Source organism: Anolis carolinensis, chromosome 6 (assembly GCF_035594765.1).
Source record: "Anolis carolinensis isolate JA03-04 chromosome 6, rAnoCar3.1.pri, whole genome shotgun sequence".
Lineage (NCBI taxonomy): Eukaryota > Metazoa > Chordata > Lepidosauria > Squamata > Dactyloidae > Anolis > Anolis carolinensis.
The window spans coordinates 106,551,862-106,575,763 of record NC_085846.1 but is presented as its reverse complement, the minus strand read 5'-3'; the positions used below and the strand labels follow the sequence as shown (position 1 = coordinate 106,575,763).

General features: G+C 39.6%; 1 protein-coding gene across 2 annotated transcripts in view; it reads right to left on the bottom strand.

Moving 5' to 3' along the window:
* Positions 1–497: 497 nt before the first annotated feature.
* adarb2 (adenosine deaminase RNA specific B2 (inactive)) overlaps positions 498–23,902 on the bottom strand; it is a 396,595-nt gene continuing 373,190 nt past the window's right edge. For both annotated transcript variants that reach the window (XM_062984187.1, XM_008112320.3), the window contains 3 exons: positions 14,819–15,000; positions 7,936–8,114; positions 498–3,945 (listed from right to left, as the gene is read on the bottom strand). In XM_062984187.1, coding sequence (XP_062840257.1) covers positions 3,769–3,945; positions 7,936–8,114; positions 14,819–15,000 — 538 coding nt within the window. In that variant the 3' untranslated portion in view covers positions 498–3,768. The remainder of the gene's footprint in view (positions 3,946–7,935; positions 8,115–14,818; positions 15,001–23,902) is intronic.

Sequence of the window (23,902 nt, the reverse complement as noted above, 5' to 3'; positions counted from 1 at the left end):
CAATTTGAATATTCTGAGAATGTGCAGGGAATTGTTTTGTTTTTAAGTGGGAAGGTGAAGGAACAATCAAACATGTGACCATCTACATGCATTTGGAACCATGTAACATTTAAAAACATGTAGACTGTCTCTTTATGATGCCCTTGAAATCAGTGGGATTTAGGCTGCAACCCTGTGTGCCTTTACTTTGGAGTAAACACCAATGAAGTCAGTGGCAATTACTTCCAACTAAACATGCATAGGATTGGACTGCATAAGGCAGAAGTTAAATAGTGAGATTTCATTCAGTTCAACAATGTTTAATGGCATCTTATTTCTCCAGATTCTGCCCAAACCATTCTCTCCCCATGACACCCAAATTCCACATCTTGGAATAAGGAATGGAATGATTCATGTGACCCTCTGAAGACGTAAGACCTGGCATAGCTCATTTTAGAAATTAAACTCGTGCTACCCTAAAACATTTGCCATTCCTAACTTGTTGAAGCAAATTCAGGTCTTTTACTATTTCTAGTCTAAGGAACGTTTTTTGGTAGTTAATAATGGAATGTATTGTTTATTGGAAACATTTCAGTAAAGGGGAACTTTTCATTCTAATTTAAAAATTCTAGTTTTATCACAATAATTTCTTTTGTACAAGACATTATAGTATAGATACATCTTGCAGTTTAATCTAAAAAATAAAAAAAATCATCAAAATACTGTAACTATTACTATTGTGTGGGCATTAATAAACAAATGTATTTACTGAATATGGCTCTCCAAACCTTATATAAGAGCGTCTAACTTTACTGGCAAGAAAGGGAGCTTCTATGGGAGAGGCAGTGAGTGTGTAGTGAGGGGACGAGGGTCTTTGTGTGTGTGCTTGTGTTTGAAAAGTAACTCAGTTGAACAGCTCTAACCAGAAACACCGAGATGGATCACACATCAGGAGCAGCATGATAATATATACACATTTCATTCAAACTACAAGTTTAAAAAGAAAACAGTAGTTCTATACCCGCAAATCCTGTCATTTGAAAAACAAAGTGAAATGAGAACTTGAAGAAGTTCCTTTTTGGAGGCTACAACATACAGATGGCCCAACTGCCTTAGCCATTGGCCATGCCATTCGGTGGGATACTGAGAGTTGTAGTCCCCTCCAACAAGGAGGTTTTCAAAGTTCTGAACAAAGCTAGACAAAAGTTTGGGTAGAGGTTAATTCTAAATTGCTTAGAGTTTCATAAATTTTCTCTTTGGGGATCCTAAGTGGCAATTTTCATTTGCGTGAACAATCGAAGAGCTCATTACAAAAACTCTCCACGCTGTATTTCTTGACCGATGGGAATAGTCCAGGGCTGTTTCACATGTTAGAAAAGAGCTCCAGATGGTGCACTCCAACTGCCCCATGGATGTAGTCACGTGGAGAAAGAGCTGCACATTCATCCGTCAGTCAGCGCTACCATGGGAATTGGGAGGCTGTGGATGTCTCCCAGGAAGGCGTGATTCACAAGCAGCTGTGCTCCACAAGAATGGATCCACAGGGATGCTTCAATTCCAGTTCTTAACAGGACACTGCATATTTATTTTGCATATATTATTGTGCATCTGGAACAATGGTCACAGCTGTGTGATCCCTTCCTCTGATACAGGGAAATCCACCCACCTTCTTTGTCTGGTTTGTTAAATTTTAGTGGGCATTGGCTACACGCTTTTATAGAGGCAAGAACAGCTTTGCTTGAAAAAAAAAACTGGGATCTGGGCAAGCAGAGATCACTAGGAAGCTGAATTTTGGAAGCAAGGAACATGCAGGAGAGAGAAAGAATGTGCAGATCACTCATTCTGGTGTAACTAAATTTATCTTGCCGGTTCTAAGGCCCAGATCTCTAGCTTTTAGTATAGTGTAAATATATGTCAGTGGAGTTGCACCAGATCCCGTGGTTGCACAACCAATTGTTCGATGAATGCCTTGGGCAATAGTTGAATACTTCCTCAATCACTAAGTCGAAAGGGAGAGGAAAGGCTATGTGTGTGCTTTTGTGGAACAGATGTCTGTGCCAGGGGGTACTCTTATGCCAACTTTGAGCAAATGTAATGTCTTGCATCATGCTTTTCATAAAAGCTTGTGCCCCAACAAGATTCTGGCTCACGTGCTACTCAAACCTGATGAGAGGTCAATGAATAGTTGATTATTTCCCTCCTGGAAGTCAAGGAAAAAGGCTGGTAAATTTCCTTGCTTCATGCTTGGTACTGGAGAGGCGTTGGAGTTGTTTCCATCTACTCAAACAGTAAAGAAAAAGGATTGTTTTCTAATAATTCACTATATTCTTACTCACTGCCCATTGCTCACCCAGTAGAGATTTCTGGACCTACAGAGTATATTCTCCCTTCAGATTTCAGCAGTTTCAATTTTTGCAATGACCAGCACAAACTCAATAGTTAAATGAGAATTGTAATGGCGATGTTGAATGGCTTTACTACTTGAAAGAAAGTCTTCTTACGGCAGCGGCAGCTTCCTGAATAGAAGTCTGTTCAGTATCCTTTTAATCTAGTGTTTGGTTGTACACAATGGGATATTATTGAACTATTTAGTATGCTGTAGTTCAGGACTTCTACTATATGTATTTTCAAAATCTGCTTGCGTGCAATAAGATCCACCTAATCTGTGTCCTCTTAAAAATATCTACCCGCTGTCTTTCTCTTTCCTTTCCAGAACTGCAAATGTCTTCTGTATGTCTGGGTCCTAAGAAAGAATGAAGCCATCACTGTCTCTTTTTGGTGCAAATAGGTTATTCATTTACTGTTATAGTTGACTACACTCCAGTGGCCTTAATACTGAGCATGCCCAAAGGTCAGAAGACAAAGATAGGATTTTTGTGCAATGGATCTGGTGCCTTATGTTGTGCAATAGGTGCTTTGTAAGTTTGTAACTTTCAGTGATGCTGTGTGCTTTTATTGATTTATTTTGGTCTTCTGTTTGGTGAGGTTTACAACTGTCCCCTGTTCTTTGTTTCCCAAGTTTCAGATTGTGGTAGCTCAACAGTGGATGAGACTGTAGATAGCCACCATGTACAACAATCAATCCTGGAACTATATCTTACCAGTGCTTGGTACAACTGACATTTTATTTGCTGATTTTTAAAATACTCTGCTTAGTAGTAAGAGCCTAAAAACTCGTAGATATGTGGGCAGCAGCTTATACTTCAGAATGTTCCTATTTGCCACAAGTGCTTTCTAGTGTAATCATAGGACTATAGCCTGCAACCTTTTAAACACACAGAGCTGAGCTTTTAGATTTTGAAGCACACTGATTCCAAAAGTGCCTGCATGTCTTTACTACCCAGAAAAATGCCTCACCCACCAATGATAATTATTGCACAACAATGAAGGGAAATACAAGTGGGGCTTCCCCACCCATTTTCTGTTTTTAGCCAGAAGTAGGACCTGCTGTTGCCCAAATGACAAATGTCACCTGAATAATTACAGCAATGTATAATGTGCTACAAACAAGGAACAAACAGTGAAGGTCATTTTTGTAACCTGGGCTTATACATCCTTGAGAAGGGATGGGCATGGAAAAGCGGTTTCCTAAAGTCAAGTTCAGTGCATTAATCAGAACACATCTTGTACTTAACGCATTTTCCATTACAGGATTCCAAACTGAGTAGAGATACTTCTCCGGGAGGTAAGTCTCAGACTGCATCCGTCACGCTCTCGGCTCCTGCTGCGTACCTGCCCTTCTCTCTCCAGTCAATTTGATGGGGTCATGTCACAGAGGTGATGGATGATTCACACAGTTAGTAGGAACTGATCTTGCTCTGGGGGTTTTTTCACCCAAGTGCCCAGGCCGGCTTTCTGAAATGCTTTGAACAGCTGCTGCTTGACGGACTGGTACGTATGTGCCACCAACTTGGCCTCACTGTACACTGATGGCACATCTCCATGGCTTAGTATCCGTGTGCTCAGCTGCAAGAGAGATGTGTGGAGGGGGGTGGGGAAGAGATAAAGGGAAAACCCAAAATGTGAATGAAAGAAGAGCAGAACAGCAGGTTTTTCTACAGCCAGACAAAATGGTTACACCTGCATTTTATAATCCACAGGAATATTATCCACAAAAATTATGCATTTGATTCTAATTTTAGTAATGGTATTGTGCAAAGAGAAAATTGACGATATAGTTTCCACTGTACAGGAAATTTGTTCTGAATGCAAAGGTATTTTGGCGAACCAATACAGCAAATGAAAATAAATTGTACATCTCTTGGAAGAAGGTTGGGATGGTGTGCTGTTGTGGAATCTAATGCAATATGAAATGTATTGACGCTTCGCTTAAATGTCAACAGTTTCTCCAGACTTCATATGACTGGCATCCTGTTAGCGACACATGTTAGTTTAACAACCTTATCACAAAGGCCAGGAGAAGTGTCCTGCTTTGCCTGGCTTTGCAGAGGAAAGAGAGGGGCAGCGGGGTAAATCCATTGCCTTGCACGCAGCTCCGTCTTGTTGACACGTTCCCCATGACACATGGGAAACGTCATCCAAGGACACTTCCAACCTGGTTGTGAGTGGAGCTTCTGTTGAAAGTCACACGATATTGTGTGTTAGGGCTCCATCCCCAAAACAGGCTGGAAGCATCCAAGGACGATGAATTTGGTGAGTATGATGAAGTTGTTAGTCCAACATACTGTTGGCTGCTGCAGCTCCTATTCTATGATCATTCAGTGGCTGGTGGAGAGAAAGAAGAATGGGGGAAGCATTTGGCTACCAAACGACTCAAATGGACTTCAGCAGATGAAGTCATTTGTCTTTGTCTTGAATATGAGAACACAGCAGAATGCCTCTATGATTTCTACACTCTCCACAAGCCAATGAATGGTCATGCAAGAAGCTGCAGCAGGTAAACGTTGAATCTAGGGAGGTGTTGAGAAATGAGAGACAGTGTATTATATGATCTCAGCCTTTTTCTGTCCATGTGCATATTTTCAAAACCTTCCAAACTTTGGAAAAAACACAGTTTGCTTCATCCCTCTTGCTATGGTCCCAGAGCACTTGTGTTGGTCTGTTGATTCTTTGTCATTATACCTGCAATTCAGGCACTGCTAATCAATTTTGGGGCTTGAACAATTCTTTAAATAACAAAAATTAATGCTTAAAGCCAAGGCACTAATATAAACACTGGTGATCATGTAGCCCTCCAAATTTTGTTGGATAGGGCTAATGCTCAGGGATGCAGAAAAGCAGTCCAACAAATAAATACATGGTTTATAGCAGCACTGGTCAGTTTTTAGAGCAGTGTGAAGAACTGAATTCATCTACTTCTGTTTGGCTACAAAAAGACGACTCCTACTATTGTTAATGGTTGTTCTGGGTCTGGGCAGACAAATCTCTTACTACTTGGATTGTGCTCTTGACACTTGAGAGGAACTTGCACGTAGCACATGTCTGCACCCATGATTCCTCTCTCAGCTAAGCTGAGATATGTGGAAGCTTATTTCTGTGCATTTCTTGCTGGACTGGTATGCGAAGCTATTAATATATTGTGATTTACATCTTTCTCTCTCAAGTTGGCAAAGCCAAATCCTTGCCTTCCAAGTTTTATTTTCTGGTAAGCCTCTTATACTGATATTGGATTTTCAAAACCTATACTTCTATTCTTTGTGCAAATGGAGCTTATAGATAAAGCCAATCTATGCTGACAGTAGGTTCTGGGATGCCTCAGTGTAGAATTTCTCTTTATTTCAAAGCTGAATTTGGTTTCTGTTGTGCCTAGTTTCCACAGAGCCATGGCCTGGTAAATAAATAGCTCTGATTATCCTTTCCTCATTTCTGCTGCTTTGGTTAATGTGACCGCTGATTACCTTTTATCAGATGGCTTATTCACCCCATGCTTTAATATTGCTTTATTATGTTTTGTAAAGAAGCCACTGAGGAATTCTAAAATGATAGGTGATTTAGTATGTAAGTAAATAAATTAGGCTCCACGGTAGCCAGTAGAAGACAAAGGATGCATTGGAATCTAGCAAAAGAATTGAAGTTATTCAAGATGTTAAACAGGCAAGTGAATGCTTTGAGAGAAAGCACAAACAGAATCCATCTCTTTGCTCCATCCCAATCTCTTATTCATAAAGGATCCTGGGAAACATGCAAAAGAGAGGGCAATAATCGAGCATCTGGGCTTTGCCAGCATGTCTAACTGAGAAGTTGTCTTGTTGAATGGGAGAACAGCATGTGTATGTTCTGAAATAAACCCCTGAGCTGCCTGTCAGAAACCAGCTTAAAAGACAAAGACGTGCATCTGCAGTCCAATAATCACCCCGGGCACCTCGGGAGAAAGAACTTTTGTGTTTTGCTGGAGGATTAAATCAATGACCTCTTCCCTTGACCTGCCAAAGACACAGCACAACCAAGCCAAGACGTCAATGCCTTTGACGTTTCTGGATAGCAAGCAGAAGTCTGGGGGATGCCGTACACAGCAGGCAAAAGTCCGACCTAGCACTTACAAGCAAATGTGCTGGCATCTTCAGTGGGATGTATCTCCCATGACATTTTCCACCAGCCATATATGCATGATAAAGCCGTTGTTACATTGCATGTGAATGGTCAGAGCTATGACCTTTGCTCCTGTTACTTTCTCTAGCGCTACTTGTGGGAGTCTGGAAAAGAATGTTCTATTTAGATTGGATGCAATCAGTAGCCAACATTTTACATCTGGCATGCAGTGTTACACACACAGTTAAATCTCTCCATGATTGTGTTATGTGACATAGCAACTCAATGTACACCCAAGTATGCAACCAAATGTGCAACCAATTTCATAACTGAATGCACGACCAACTGCATGCATACTTTAATATGCAACTGAATGCACCGTTGAGGGAATACTACTGCCAATTTAAATAGAGAAGATGGATACATGATGGGTGAGGATGAGCATGTGCAACCAAAGTGGTTCCACGTGCACAATTCCACTTCCATGCCCTTCATTTCAAGGTAGATGTTGTGCATTAGAAAGAAACATCCATCTCATTCCATAGAGAAACATATGCATATGTAAGACACCAAAATGATCTGGTCTCTGTGCCTTTTGTATTGACATGTTTATGCTACCTCACATAAAATTATTTTTGTGAAGAACTACATATGTGAAGCTGATTAGCAAAGTTTTTCAAATATTATACAATGGTGTCCCAGGACGACCTCAAGCAACATGACTTCAGAGTCATTTGTATTTCAAAATCCATCAAGAACTAGACCTAAAATACAGCCCAGTAGTTCTTAGCCTTTTGGAGGTCATGGATCTTACTTGAGAAACTGTTGAGCTACCTTGGATGTTTAAAACACTCATAGCCTAGAGCAGTGGTTCCCAACTTTTGGTCCTCCAGGTGTTTTGGACTTCAGCTCCCACAGTTCCTAACAGCTGTAAGCTGGCTGGCATTTCTGGGAGTTGAAGTCCAAAACAACTGGAGGACCAAAGGTTGGGAACCACTGGCCTAGAGACTTCCTAGCTAGCCCATGTGGTTTGAACAGAACTAAAAAAGTTGATTTTGTTAGAGAAAAACTCTTAGAAACCCCTAGCCCAGGCATGGACAAACTTCGGCTCTACGGGTGTTTTGGACTTCAACTCCCAGAAATCCCAGTCAATTTACTGACTGTTAGGAATGGTGGGAGTTGAAGTCCAAAACACCCAGAGGGCTGAAGTTTGCTTATGCCTGCACTAGCCAGTATGGTCACCATGTAAGCTGAAGGATGCTTGGGATTGTAGCCCATATAAGTAACACTTTGAAATACAGTACTGGTTTTGAATGCTGGTATCCATGACAGAGTACAAGACTGGCTATAAGGAATGCCTCTAAACAGAAGATATGAGCTTGCTCAGAAACATTTGTGACCGGCATTGCAAATGTGTATGATAACAGCTTATATAGCTTTGTCTTTCCCAGTGCCACTCACCCTTACCTTCCCATAAAGCTTTGCCCATCGAGTGTAAAACATGTGCTTGCAAAGTCGCGAAGAACTCCCACAGTTTCTTTTCCCTGTTGTTGCATTAATAAGCTCCAGGTCTGAGGTGCCCACTATCCAATTCACACTGAAACTGGGTGATTTCCCCGTTGGCCGTATCTCTGCATTGCTCACTCCTGTCAGAGGGGAATCAAAACATCACAGCATTAAGGTTCAATAGCACCCATTTCCTGGGAAAACTGAAATGATGCTTTTATTTTACTTGGAAAAAATATTTTTCCCACCCATAAATAAATAAATAAACAATTTTCATAAGAACTTAAGAAGGGACCTGCTGGATAAGACCAAAGGCTTATCTTTCTATTCATAGAATAGTCACCCAGATGCTTGTCAATCAGTCATACAGTCACCATACATCAAGGTTGACTTGACAGCAAATAACAACAATATAACCACCCACTCTGAGCTTCACAGCTTCTGTAGTTCCGCCCGCCCACAACAAACTTGTGTTGTTGCAGTAGTTAATTTTACTTACACTTTTTTACTTTAAGGCAACTTATAAGCAACAACAACAACATAGAGAAAATGCTCTTAAAACAACCCAAGAAGAGCAAGAATACTCCAATGAGCACTTTTTAATCCACATCCCAAAGTCAAACAGTTAGTGTTAGGCCCATCATCCCTACAATACAGTATAGATCAGGTGTGGGCAAATGTAGCACCAGAACGTCTATCAGTCACAGGGTAGCCAATGACATCAAATCATGGCAGTTGAAATCTAGCATTATCTAGAAATACAGATGATCATACTATTAATTAATATGATAGGCCAGACCTAGATGTGGATCCAGTTGATTAGAGGTGCTGAAAATGCCACATCCAGTGCCCTCATTTAGATCATAAAGTGGAAATGACCGAGTCAAATAAATTGCAGGAGGGATGCCTGTTAAGGACCCCTAGCATTTCTTGGCTTCCTGTCATAAGTCACATCCATTTGTCTGGCTAAGTGCCACTACCCTAAACGACTGTATACAGATGAGTTTGGATGAAAATATAATTGAGTTATCATCTCATGCAGGGTCTGCAATCACATTTATGTCACGTTAATAGCAACTCCGATTCTTTTGCCAAGATAACTGATCAGTTCGTATCTTTTTTTGAAGTACTACTGAAGATATGTAATATAAATGTGTATGCTGCCGACACTGTCGTGCTATTTAAATCCTTCCATCTCGAGCCTGTTGCAAACAGATCTGAATGTATGACTTGACACTAATGCGCCAGTCTCTGTCAAGCTATCACCCAAAGCTTAATGGATGCAGTGCCAAAATATGACAGCATATGCTCAGATAAGTCTTGCCTGGGATAAAGCCACAGGTAATAGAACAAACACAGATGCGGCAAACCTAATGACCAGAGGAAAGGAAAACATTCAGTCAAATTAACAGCTTTGCATACATGCATCGCCAATGAACCCAGAAAATAAAAGCAATTTACATACAGATCCCAAGATACTTACTAGTAACAGATAATTATTTCTGATGGAAAATAACAAGTCACAAATTCATGGAGGCTAAAATTTATGTGTCAGTAAAAACATCTGGTGATTAAGCAATGGCATCCTTATATGTTGTGAGGAGACATTGCAGGAACCTGATCCTCTGTTTTTCAAATAATCCCCTTTTCAGTAGAACAGAGACATGAAAAATTTGGAGGCATTAGCATAGCCTAGTATACAACACTCTGTGTTGTTAACTAAATTTACTAATTCCTCTCCAGAAGAGAAACATTCATCTTGAATTTATGAAGTCTTGCAGGATATTCAAGACCCATGTCAACATCATTTTATGTCCTCGGTGTATGACTCTAGTTGGGCAAGTTAGTATTCCCAGGCCTGGGACACCCACGTCCTCCTTACAAACCATAAAATACAATTTTTATTCTCTCTATATGTAATCTACTTCATTCCTAAATAACCTGGGCCCTTGCCACCAAATTTGACCAATGTCACGAGGCAACAGAGGTAAACATGAGCATGTCTGTCTCTTAAAACTTTAGAGTATTTAAATTCTCCTTTATTTTTTGTCAAGTCCTGTGGTTTTCATATTGATGTCCAAGGAGTGAAACTGCACATCTAAAAGAGGTGGAAATTTTTAACTAAGTCTGTTAAAGTAGTTCCATTGGAACCAAATGTAGACTACAATCTTAGACTTATTATCCAGAAGGAGGTAAGATCCATAACATTGTGCTCCACTGTCCAGTTTTTAAATTGTCATGATGATCAAATTGATAACATTCCTGGGAATGTGTTGTCGAAGGCTTTCATGGCCGGGATCACAGGGTTGTTGTATGTTTTTCGGGCTGTATGGCCATGTTCCAGAAGTATTCTCTCCTGATGTTTTGCCCACATCTATGGCAGGCATCCTCAGAGGTTGTGAGATATGGAGAAACTAAGCAAGGAAGGTTTATAAATATCTGTGGAAAGTCCAGGGTGAGAGAAGAACTCTTGTCAGTTGGAGGCCAGTGTGAATGTTGTAGTTGATCACCTAAATTAGCATTGAATAGCTTCATCTCCTGGCTTCTTCCTGCCTGGAGGCATCCTTTGCCTCTGGTTGATTCATGTCTGGAACTCCTCTGTTTTCAGAGTGTTGCTTCTTATTGTTAATGTTTCTTAATGTTTAAGAACTTCAGATGTAATAAATAGGAGTTTCTGACATAACAGTACGTACATGTCCTGGCAGGAGGATTACATAAACTGGAATAGGGCCCCGTTCAATAGGTTGTAAACGTGTCCAATGTCACAAAATATTGAAATAACTGAATACCACGAGAATACCTGCATAGCACAAGACATTCAAAAAGCTTTTGAACTAGATACAAATGTTGTCAGGACCATAATTCAGTGGTAGATTACATGCTTTGCAAGTAAAGGATCAGGTTTAATATCCAGCTTCTACAGTCAGAACACAATCTCAGTTGGCAGGTCTGGGAAAGGTACAACTGTAGACAGCCCAGTATTGCGTTTTCAATCCCTCCCTATCATGTTCCAGTCTCAATGCATTTCCCATATCGTGACTGCACAGCACTGTTTGTTCCACAGCTCCTGCCAGAAGGAATTAGTTGTCTGAAGAGAGAGCAGAGAACACACACAATACAATACTTCTCTGACATGGGAAAGGGGGAGAACTCCAAATAGGAAGGCTGTGGACCATTTTCAGTCTCAGCCTTGATCTGACTTTAGATAACCATACCTAGTTGTACTCTAAACCTCCCAAGCAAAAGGACCATATCCCTATGCTAGGTGGATAAAGATGCCACCTCTGGAAAATTCACACCTTTCCTCAATGGCTTCCTATTTCATTCAGCACCACTCTTTCCCAATACCTATGGCTAGTCCTGAAAGTGGATGTGCTTAAAGCACATCGCTGAATGGGGAATAGGTTTAAATCTGTTCTTAAGTAAACTTTATGAACCGAAGCTCTAGTTTGGTTTTAACGCTTATGAAGTGCTTTAAGGTCTCTGGATGAGAGGTGATATACATATACAACTGCCAAGCTTAATCGAATGATTACTCTATTGGATAATGATTGCTTCCAACTGCACATCCTTTTCTGGTCAGTGAAAGGTGTGTTTAACTATGTTTAATGGTGCAAGCCATTTTTTAAAGTTTATTAAGACCTTTGTAAAGGTCCAGTTCATATATTCAGACAGTGCTGTATGATGAACCATGTGCACTATCAGTTCCCCTATAAAGACTAAGCAAATTTAACCACGTCAACACACTGTGGTTGTCTGGCAAGGTTAACATGAACTGAATTACAGAGGGAGATGACTAATTATAGGTAAAGGTAAAGGTTTCTCTTGACATTAAGTCCAGTCGTGTCCGACTCTGGGGGTTGGTGCTCATCTCCATTTCTAAGCTGAAGAGCCAGCGTTGTCCATAGACACCTCCAAGGTCATGACTGCATGGAGCTCCGTTACCTTCCCGCCGGAGTGGTATCTATTGATCTACTCACATTTGCATCTTTTCGAACTGCTAGGTTGGCAGGAATGACTAACTATAGAGATAGCTTATTCTATAATATTAGATATCTGAACAGGACAAAATATTCCACAATATTCCACTCATTATGAGAATGGCAAAGGTACATTACCTTAAGAACAATGTTTTAGATTCCTTTGGGTTTTCAGGCTAATCATATACAGTGTATATGAAACATAAATGAATTTTGTGTTTAGATTTGTATCCCGTCTCCAAGATATCTAATGACATACAATATGTGCAAATATTAAGCAAAATCAAAAAATCAAAAACTCTACTAGTCCCAAACATTTCAAATAACAGGTACTCAACCTGTACCTGCAAATGCACTATTAAATACATCATACATTCATTGATAGGAAATAATTATGTGTACAAATAAAGCAAGTGCATTCTGGTGAGAATGATGGTCAACCAATTCCTATTGTGAGGTGGGAGATCAACTGAGACTGTGGACCTTATACTTTTGTTTGTGTGTGTGTGTGTGGGGGGGTGTCATATTATTGTGGTGAAGTGTGTTAAAGCACTGAGCTGCTGAACTTGCAGACCGAAAGGTCCCAGGTTCAAATCCCGGGAGCGGAGTGAGCGCTCGCTGTTGCTCCAGCTTCTGCCAACCTAGCAGTTCGAAAACATGCCAATGTGAGTAGATCAATAGGTGGCGCTCCATGCAGTCATGCCGGCCATGTGACCTTGGAGGTGTCTACGGACAACGCCAGCTCTTCGGCTTAGAAATGGAGATGAGCAGCAACCCCCAGAGTCGGTCACGACTGGACTTAACGTCAGGGGAAACCTTTACCTTTACCTTTAGTCCTGTAGTGTTATCACATAGTTCTGTTTGTCATTCCTTATCACATGTTGTTCTTTTTTGCCTTTTCTCTCAAAATAATCAATTTTCAGATTTATCATACCAGCAAGTGCAGTTCCTGCCCACTCCATTAAAAAAAAGGAAAACACTGGAGGAAAAAACCTTCTGGGAATACTGGGGTTTTTCCCTCCCTTCCATCTTGCTGCTCTGGAGGAGAAGAAAGGCACCGATTTACTGTGCTGGCAGTAGAGAAACCTCTTGGAATTCAGATCTCTGACTGAGAAAGAGAGATGGAGGGATGGAGTGAAGGGAGGAAAGCAGGAGGCTCCTTTGAAGTGATTCTTGCGCTGTGTTGGCAACACAATGGAATTCTCCCATTGCAATTGTGCCCTTGTACTGCTGGGAGGTGGGAGAGCAGGCTTTGCTGGGGTGTCTCTTGCATCACAAAGCTTTTATTTAAGGCAGAAGAATTCAACAAAGCTCATTGCTCCCCTTTTCCTTCTGTTTTTCAATTACGCCCCAAACTCTTCATTCAAATGCATTGCAATGTGGGGAACTTATTTGTGAAGCTTAGAGAACTCAGCAAAAGATGACCGGTTATTGCCTTCCTAACTTGCATTTACATGGGGGAAGAGACACGTAAAAGCAGTGTGAAGAAACAATTAAAGAGAGAGACAGCACTCTGGGGATACCGGCTTTTCTCCTGTCTCAGTATTTTCTATTGCAGAAATCTGAAATATAAAAAACTAGCAGTACAGAAAGAAAAAAAACCCGAATATATTTTGAAATGTTGGTATTTTGAACGATTATATTAGTTTTAAAATGTACCATGTCACGGTCATAAAGCAGGATTTTGGGAGACGAATGTCAATGTTTGTTAGGACTGCTCATAGAAACACCCCTTACTCCCTATCACTGAAATGATTCAAACTGGGCAAATTTGACAGCTCCTATTCCATGTGTTTTTGCATTCCAGTTCCTGCATCCAGAAGATGATCTCTGACCTTCTTCTTCTCCCTACCTTTTTTTATATATATAATGTTTATTTATTTTCATTCATTCAAATATACATACATTGCAAGTGTTTGTTGCATACAGTGCAATACTTTCATCTATTAGTCTTTCATAATCATTTCTCAGACAATATATTTTCAATAAGGGGTCACAGGCTTCTATTTGTATAGTACATATAAAAATATTATAAGTTCCAAATTTATATCCATTTCCTCCTTGCCTTCAGTCTATTGGCTTCCTCTATGTACATTTTTAGATTAATTTTACATTGAAATGTTGGATCATTGGTTGCCATTCATTAACAAAGTTCTCTAAAGGTTCTCCTCTTAAGTGCATTGTTATTTTGTCCATCATCAGCAACTCTATAATATATTGTTCCAGTTCTGCTAAGGAAGGTACCTCTGAGGTTTTCCAATATCTAGCGTATACTATCCGAGCTGCCACTGTCACGTAAAACAAAATTCTTCCCTATTTTCTTTTCAATTCTTCTTCGGGCATGTTCAAAAGGTACATTTGTGGTGTCATTTTAAAATTTGTATTTAAAATTTGTATTTAATATCTTTTCTAGATGTACATGAATCTGTTTCCAATAGCTGTTTACTTTGTTGCAAGACCACCACAGGTCCCTACCTTTTTAAATGATTGTTTCTGATGTTTCTCTAATGAATCCTGGCAGAACTGAAAGAAAGTTCCTCTGTGGGAAGAGCTCCATTATAAACCGTACCCTCAATGCATTATAAATGTTTTAAAATGGGAAGGGGGATGTGGGGAAAGGTCTTGTGTCTGGGGTGGGAATCCATGTGTCTCTCTTCTCTAATAACTTGAAACCATTTAGATGGAAAGTTATATACAGCATTAAGGAGGAATTGTTTTAATTTACTGAAGTGGGATGCGTCATCTTCAATACTGTCCAGTCAAAACAAGAAGGAAGACAGGCATTTTATAAGGTTTATGCAGAAACACAGGACACTAGCAAGGGCTGGGAGTGAGTTTGTGTTTGTGAGCAATAATGTGCTTACCGCTTAGGAGCAGCTGATTCCGCCGGTATGAAGCTGGCAGTGGACCAACATCTTCTAGTCTATGGCTCATTACCCGTGAAAGGTGACCAGTGTGTGAGAGGCTTCCCACAATAATACTATGCAAATACACCGGCTCGATGAAGTAGCTAAGGAGAGCACCTTGCAACCCGAGAACATTCCACCTGAGAAAGAAATTCAACATTGAGAGAGGCATTTGTCAAGGCAGGAAATGACAAATAAGGAGAATTATGGAGTCCCATGAGCAGAAGGAATGGAACATGCTAAGGGAAAGCAAAGGGAGCTGGTCTCCCCATAAAACTGATGGAGAAGGCCACCATTGAGGTGCATGACATGTACAATATTGCATGGAAATCGTCAATCAGTGGGTGGAATACAGTCATCCCATGGTAGCAAAACAAACTTTGAAGAAGTCAGTAGGCATGATCTAGCCATGGACAACTGCTTTTAAGTCCCATTTATTTCACTTGCCAAACAGTAAATGCACACATACAACTTAGTCTTCCACTGAAACCAAAGAAATGCAAACTTAATACTTATCTACCATTGCACTGTGTGTACTATGTGGAGGACTAAGTTACCAGACCTCAATTTCCTTAATAATCATGCAAGGAACTCTTCTCCTCAGCCAACCAGTGGCCATCTTTAGTTGGAACATGGATACATGAGGATCTTGGATGAACAGATTTAAACATGTCTTATATTTATATTGTATTTAATTGTTCTTAATGTATTTATATATTGTTATGATTTTAACTATGTTGTCGGCATCAAATTGTTGTCAATTGTGTAAGCTGCCTTGAGTCCCTCCGGGTGAGAAGGGCAGGATATAAATGCTGGAAATAAATAAATAATAAATAAATTATCCTGGCCTTACCCTCAGTTCTGCTAGCGTAGTTCACCAGGATTATTACATTCAGGGCAATATAGCAATTACAATTGCTTACTCTTTTGTTATTAAAATGGATTCTCCTTCTTTTATTTGACTGGACTTATTCACAATTGCATTGGACCTTAGTTTCTTGGTGCTGGTGTTGATCCTTCAGACCCTAAGCAACTTGGGTTCATGACATCTCAGAGAATGAGATTTTCTATCTGATCCTTTCCAGCACATCAATGTTTGCAGGTGAGACTTCACCCTTGAGCTTTCTTTTGCCTTTGCCAGCAGCAGCACCTTCTATGGGGAATGCTTTCCTCTATTACTACCTCTCTACGAGATTTGAGCAAGCATGTTAAAGTTTTGTCTTTTGTCAGATTTTCATGGGCTATAAATAAGGGAACTCCAAGAGCATGATATTTCTCCCAAAGAGCTTAGCCCAGATATACATAATGCATGACCCTATCCTTGAACAGCACTCCTTAACAAACCCTTTAGCACAATATTTGCCTTTCGCAAGCTTAGTGCTTCATGAGCCAATATATGCGACATTTCAGAAAAGGTTAGAGAGATTTTGTTATTTAAGGCAGCATCCAGCGGTTGCCATGCTTAAAAAAATGCATTCAAAGTGCAAATCTGTACCAGCAGGAAGCATTATGTAGCTAATTTCTTACATCATTGTTCTTTTCATTAATTAACATTTCTCAACCGTTAGTGCAATAATTGCGGTGCCTCTGTGCTGTACGTCTCTTCCCGTGATTAATAAGGAGCCATTATACTTCCCTTTCCTGAAGCAGTCAATTAACACGAAATACTTTCCATTAATTACCGAATGTTTAAAATCAGCATGCCGTACCTGTAGAGCAATCTGCTCATGGAACCTGTGACAAAAATTGCTTTTAGAAGTTCTTTTAAAATATTATTCCACGTGTGTGCACATGCACACACATCCACACCCACAACCACACACCCAAGGCGCAAACCACAGGCAATTTAGTTGGCTGTATTAATTTGCTTCAGAAGCAAGGCCTGCGAATGAGAAACATCTTTTAATCTCATGGAAGACAAGGCAGCCATCTGGCTGCTGAGGATTTCAGAGTGAGCCTGCCCCTCTCTTCCTCTCTAAACGCAGGTCATTAAAGTAATGTGTTCATCCTACATAAAACTCAAATGGAAGATAAAAGGTAATATTTATATACAAACAATTTAGTCCCACCATTTAAACAGTCATTGGTTTTATGAAACATTTGCTTTAGTCCATCAGATTTGCATACCCTCATTTGGGGGTTTGCATATGAATTTGGGAGAGAATATAGGTGTGTGGTCATTTCTGAGCATTGCTTACCAGATACAGATGTCGGACCAAGCCTTTGAACAGTAATAAGTAATTATGGAACAGTGCAATTGACAACCGGAATGGTTCCTGGAATATGCCTTTGCATTGCGTGGTTTTAATTAACTTGTCTTAAGACTGATACGTTTTTAATTATTTGGTTTTAATTTATGTGGTTGGTTTTATTATATGTATGTATATGTGGCATCGAATTGTGCCTTCTGTTGTGTGCCAGCCTGAGTCACCTGGGGTGAAAAGGGTGGGATAGAAATACAGTAAACAAACAAACAAACAAACAAATATATGTCTGTCTGTATGCCTGCCTATCTAATTTAATTTAGACCTTACTGCACTGAAAACAACAAAAACTAAGAGTAAAAACAGTGTAAGACAGTTTATAATGCATTACATAAGTAAGTAAAATAACCAGAAAGCAATTGTTTTGCTTTTGGTTAGAAAAAAGTGATCAATCTCTACATCATTTCTGATATCAAATTGAAAACATCCGCCTTCCTTAATTTACTGAATTGGAAGATTGGTGTTCTACCTAGAAACAATGTGGCCATGGCATAATCAATTGAATCTGGTTATATGAAAGCAACACACGGACCAAAGAAGGCAATGTGGAACAAAGGCGTTACCCTTAAGATTCATCTGTAATCTAACCTGATTGACAATCCTCATTTACCAGGCAGTGGCCACTGTTATTAGGTCTAAATAAACATAGGAAAGAGTTGAAGGAACACTTCATGGTTCTTTAGGAACACAAATATTAAGGATGATGCTAATTTCTGAAGGAGGTGGCCTCTATTTGGGCATTTGAGAACATAGCTGTGATTCTACTGCTTTCTCTATAATAATAGTACTTTCAAAAATTAGCATCAGTTATGCGGGCTAAATGCACTGTTACATTCTAGGCTCTCAATATATCAAAGTGACTTGTGTTGGGAAGACGAATGATGAATTGTTTGACATTATCTTCTAATTGTGCAAGACTTTTAAAATGCTCCTTTCAAGGACACGTTCCCTGCTTAAACAACTTACCATTTCTGATCACTTTTATCATTAAGGAAAAATTGACATATGAAAGGAGAGTTGGATGTGGAGCTTTGTTCAACTGAAATGTGTGGATTCAAGTCCCATTATCTCTGCTGAATCCAGCGGGCAGGCTTAGGGTCCAAGGCCTTTGGCTTAAATCACACTGTGGACTGGGCTGTTAAGTCTATAGATTTTTCTCTAAGTATCTTTAGACCTCTCCTAATATCTTCCTGTGAAAATCAATAGGAGCGATTCTCAACCCTCTCTTTGTTTTGAATATCAGGAGGGAAAGAACAGCTATTCTGAGCTAAGAACAAAACAACACATGCCTTTTCCGTCCACTGCTATTACTCCAATTTTTATTGCACAAGGGTGGTAGAAATCCTTTGTTTTTGGTACAGGTAATTCTTACCTAAATAGACGTGGCTCCCATCTGTCAATAACTGAAATGCCAGAAATGATATTGAAGGAACCTTGCCTTCCATTCACTAGATGACATTAAAGAGAAAAATAAAATCTTATAAAGGCAGTGTTCGGCTCAGCTTGCGACATGAGGAGCATCAAGCACTCTCTTTGGTGCTGATCAAAACTAGCTTATCTTGTGTTCCCGCTCAAGTTGCTTCCAGTAATATTAGGAGAAACTAGATTTTCTATATAATCCCTTCCCCTCTCTTCATAGATCACCCTTACTGGGTTTCAGAAATGCTATCAAATTGGCTCATTTCTAAATCCTTCCATCTCTACAATTCCAATGAAGTTTACCCTAGTTTTAAAATAATGAGCTGAGTTACAGTTCTGAAGAGATCTTGGAAATGTTACTAATTTTGATTACAAATCTCAGAATCCCTTAGCTAACTTTAACTGGACATTAAGACCCAGATTTTTGCAGGAAGTGTAGTTCATGAAAATAATGGCTAGTATCACAACTAGAGTAAATTATTTCAACCAACAGTTGAGTTGTGAGTCAACATATAGGTAAATCCCATTGATTTAATGGATCTGCTATAGTCAAGGGTATCAACGGGTCAATGACTCCAAGTTCTGATCCTGAGAACTAACTGCGCAAAAAGACAAGGAGGAGAAAGGGCCACAACCGAATAGTATAACTCAGGCATAGGCATACTTTGGCCCTCAAGGTGTTTTGGACTTCAGCTCCCACAATGGCTGTTAGGAATTGTGGGAGTTAAAGTCCAAAACACCTCGAGGGCCAAAGTTTGCCCAAACCTGGTATAACCTGTTCTGCAAGAAGTAGTCCCCAAGTCCAGTCCTTGGCACCACTGGTTGAAAGAACTTCAGGAAGCCAAAGTCTAAGACCCAGAAACCACATGTTTGCATTTTTTAAAAAAAATTTACACGTTGGGAGCTTTTTGGAGATTATTCACTGGACCTAAATGAACCACATTAGCATTACAGTTCAAGCCAGGAAACACAACACAGTCATCCACCATGTTAGACATTTTCTCTGGATCTATTCTTGGAATTTAAAATGCTTCTAACATTGTATTTCAGCCATACTCATGTCTTCTACCATCATAGATCCCAAGTTCAGAGCATTGCTTATTTTGAGTTTTTGAGGCTTGTATCTAACATTTTTCTGCAAGAAGTGGGCCGTGAAACCTTTATGCTTTGCACTGTTGGAGCCAAGAACCGACATCCACTCCCTTGGGTGCTGAGCTTCACAGATCCCTGAAATGAGTGCAGCTTATATGGGAATGGAGCTGGGCTGCTATTGCAAACCTTAGTAAGTTTCATGTGCATTTGTCATAAGCTTTTCTTGTTTACTTTGCCAGAGAATCATGCAGACAATTATCCAAGCTTCCTCCTGAATTTTCACGCAATAAGAGTTGTTATTTATGGTAGTCCGTACTCTCCAGAACACCTGCTGTTTTTCAAGTTATATGACAAATCGGCTACTATTGGTTTGGAAACTGGAACTGCTGCATTAAGGGCTGTTCTGTAGTTTAGATAATGGATGGCTCATATTTTTGTATCTGATAGTTAGAGGCTAAGACCAAATCCCAATTGACGTAGAAAGGGGTTAAATAAGAGATAGATTATTGTAAATTGACTTGTATCACATGAACTGATTGTCTGGCTAAAGAGCTAGCTGTGTTAATTGATTTCCACTTCCATTAATATGTAGGTTTTCAATTGGCTTGTTTTTCAAAGCTGTAGAATCCAGGATCAAACCTACTGATGGGATCCTGACAGTCTATCACTAAAATGGTTTTTGTCTCTTTTTCTTTTGCATGCAGTTCATTTTTCCTTACTCTTACTCTGGACAGAATAATTGAATTGTAGTTGGGCTATCCAGCCTAACCTTACGTCATGTAGGGATAACACACCCAAGTGATGGCCATCCAACCTCTGCTTAAAAACCTTTAGAGAAAGAGATTCCACCATACATTGAGCCATTCTATTCAACTGCTGAACAGCTCTTAAGGTTAGGACATTTTTCCTAATATTTAGGTGGAATCTCTTTTCCTGTAGTTTGAATTGAATACTTGAATCCATTATGATAAAGCAGTGGTTCTCAAACTATGCTCCTCCAGGTGTTTTGGACTTCAGCTCCCAGAAATCCTAGCAGGCTTACCAGCTGTTAGGAATTGTGGGTGCTGAAGTCCAAAACATCTGGAGGAGCACAGTGTGAGAACCATTGTGATAAAGCATTTCTTCTTTTATGCAAAAGCTTTTTCAGAAGTGGTATGAAGTCAGGAGAGGATATTTTTCTGGGATAGAAGAATGTATACTGAACCCCACAGATTACATTTTATGTTGCACCTTCATTTGATTTGTCACAGCCACCAAATGTGATGTTGCCACAACCAACCTGAAAATTAGCATTATTTGTGGTGGCTCTCTGCAGTCTGGAAGATGTTAGATCCTCCTGTCACACCATATAGCTCTCTAGAAACACATGCCTGGGCATCTATGAAAAATACAATTCTGTGCTGTTTTGGCCAAATCTCACCAGGAATACTGTATCACATTCTGGGTTCTGTTATTCAAGAAGAGCATTGGCAAGCTGGAATATGCCTTGTGGAGAATGATAAAGGGTCTATAGACCAGGTCCTATTCAGAATGGGTGAGGGAGTTGGGCAAGCTCAAGATGGAGAAGACAAAATTGAGAAGTGATATTATTTTTGGTTGTTATTTGCTATCAAGTTAGCCTCAACTTATGGGGGTACTGCACAATAAAAGTAGCCTACAGTACCTGGTATCACTTCCATTCAAATATTAACCAGGGCTGAACCTGTAAAGCTTCTAAGATCAAACAGGATCTAGTGTCTCTGATCTTGGAAGCTAAGCAGGGTAGTTCTTGGAGGGGAGATTGCCAATAAATACTTGTTATCAACAGCCCTGCTCAAATCGGTGACTTCCTTGATTGAATCAATCAATCAATCAATCCATTCATACCTCTTTTCCACTTTATAAGCCATTATAAGCTCAGTAGTGAGCTTACAGATTCTCAGTGCTGATGGCTATCTTGGTAATGCTGCACCATATCTATGAGCTGCCATTTTGAATTTATTTGATTGCTGTTCAGGAAGACTCCACTAAGGAAATTAAAACAATAATTTGTAGACACCTGCTATTGTTGCTAGCCCAGAAACCACTGACATAGAAGGGGTCCCACCAGACAGAACTGGGCCAATATCCCCTTCAACCCTGGAGCTGGTCCCATGGAAAAGCTAGTCATTTTTGGAAGCAGATGTTCTTTCAGCCCCAGAGTTGTCAATGGCCACAGAGAATTGCCTGTCAACAAACTTTAACTGTGATTAAACCTTTAGCACACAAAAAAGTTGTTGAATGACAGAAGTTGCAGAATGTCTTGAATGATAATAGCAGATTGATGAAACTGCTTATTTTGCTTATAAATACCTTACAAGCAAGGAAATACAACAACAGCTGCTGGATAAATTATTCACTCTGCATTATTCGCTTGGCTCCTGTAATTCTCTCCACTACACCAAAAAACAGCTACTTTGGTAAGTCGTGAAAAATATGTGCTTTTGAAGCTTTAACAATGACCATAGTTGTGCTTAAATGTAACTTTCCCAAACAATGCCCACATATACGTGTCGGTCCCCCCTTTATGTATAGCACATTTCACACCACCCATGCCATTATTCAGTCTGGATTTTTATAGACATTTGTAAGGCCTATAGAAACCACCTCTAAGTCAGGGTTGTTACTCTGGATTCCACAGTTGCATAACGTTTTGTACAACAGGTATTAAGATTTCTAGGTTACTCATAGTGTAATAGTCAAATAACCACTAAACCAAACCAGTTTGTTCCCATCTGTAAGGATGAATAATGTCTATAGTTTTCTTTTAATCATGGGAGGAAAAGGAACATTTCCATGGATCTTTGAATGACCGTACTATTGCAGATTCTGAAACTTCTATTGATACTAATTAGTTTTGCACAAAAAAACCTTCCCAGATAAAAATTTTTGTGCAAAAATGCTGGCAACACTGAATTTCAGGGAAAGCTAATCCTGATGTTTTGGACTATCACTCTTAGTAGCCCCAGTCAACTTCACCAATTGTCAGTCACAAATATCTGCAGGGCACAAGGAAGGTTGTCCTATTTATTATGGCAAAGAGGTGCAAAACTCAACACAGATGATTCTCCAAATATCTAGGTCATTTCTTCAGAGTACTGAATTGAAAACAAAGTCTGTGGAAGGAAATATGGGAAGAGTGAAAGAGAACCAGGAAGTGACTGAATCTGCTTTTAGCTTCCATATAAGTGTAGAAGGATTCTCATGGAAGGAGATCTCACAGAGATATCTCTAAAAGGGGTTGGTGATGAAAATCTCACATGCTTTTAATTCGTTCTTTGACAACATAGGAAGAGCAGTCTAAAATACCTAGCACACTTAATATTAATGTGTAATTAATAAGTAATAACATCAACAATTAGCATACTTTGAACATCAAAACAAGAGTTTCTCTTTTGATTCTGGAAACAGAGACCCTGACAACATGTCACATTATTGTAGAGTTGTGTAAGGAGTCTTGAAATAATCCAGACTGAGCTGGTGTGGATAAAGTCAGATTCATTTGGAAGAAATAATATTAGCTTTGGACACTATATTGCAATTGATTTTCCCATCAAGATTAAAATATAATACTGGTTTCAGAATGTATATTTAATTTATTATCTATTGACATTCGGAAAACCAGAGGCAGCCAGAGACTGAAGCTTTAATTTATTTAGTCATTCTCTGTCTGAGATTTGATTTTGAAAGTTTGATCATACTCAGGTGCAACAGGGAAATGCTGCTGGAGACTTTTATTTTATGTCTTCAAGACAATCTGCTACTGGAAGATTTGATCCAATGCTACTCTGAGACTATTTCATTATCTGTGTTAAATTATTTTGGTGTATTGCCATTGGACTCTCTTATTATTTCTACAATTAGATCAAATGTGGAAAAACACATTTTGATTGTACAGTACTATTGACTGCAACATGGCCACCCAGGTAAACTAAGACCAAAAGTAGCATTTTTCTGCCAGTGAAAAAGCAGCAGAAAAAACCTATTACCCCTTCTATAAAACATTATTATTTTCTTGAACAAAATGGCTTAAGACGTGAAGATGGGTAAACTTCCTGAATGGCTTTTGGTTGCTGTGAGTTTTCCGGGCTGTATGGCCATGTTCCAGAAGCATTCTCTCCTGATGTTTCACCCACATCTATGGCAGGCATCCTCAGAGATTTGTGAGGTCTGTTGGAAACTAGGCAAGTGGGGTTTATATATCTGTGGAAGGTCCAGGGTGGGAGAAGAACTGAACATTGAGAGGTTA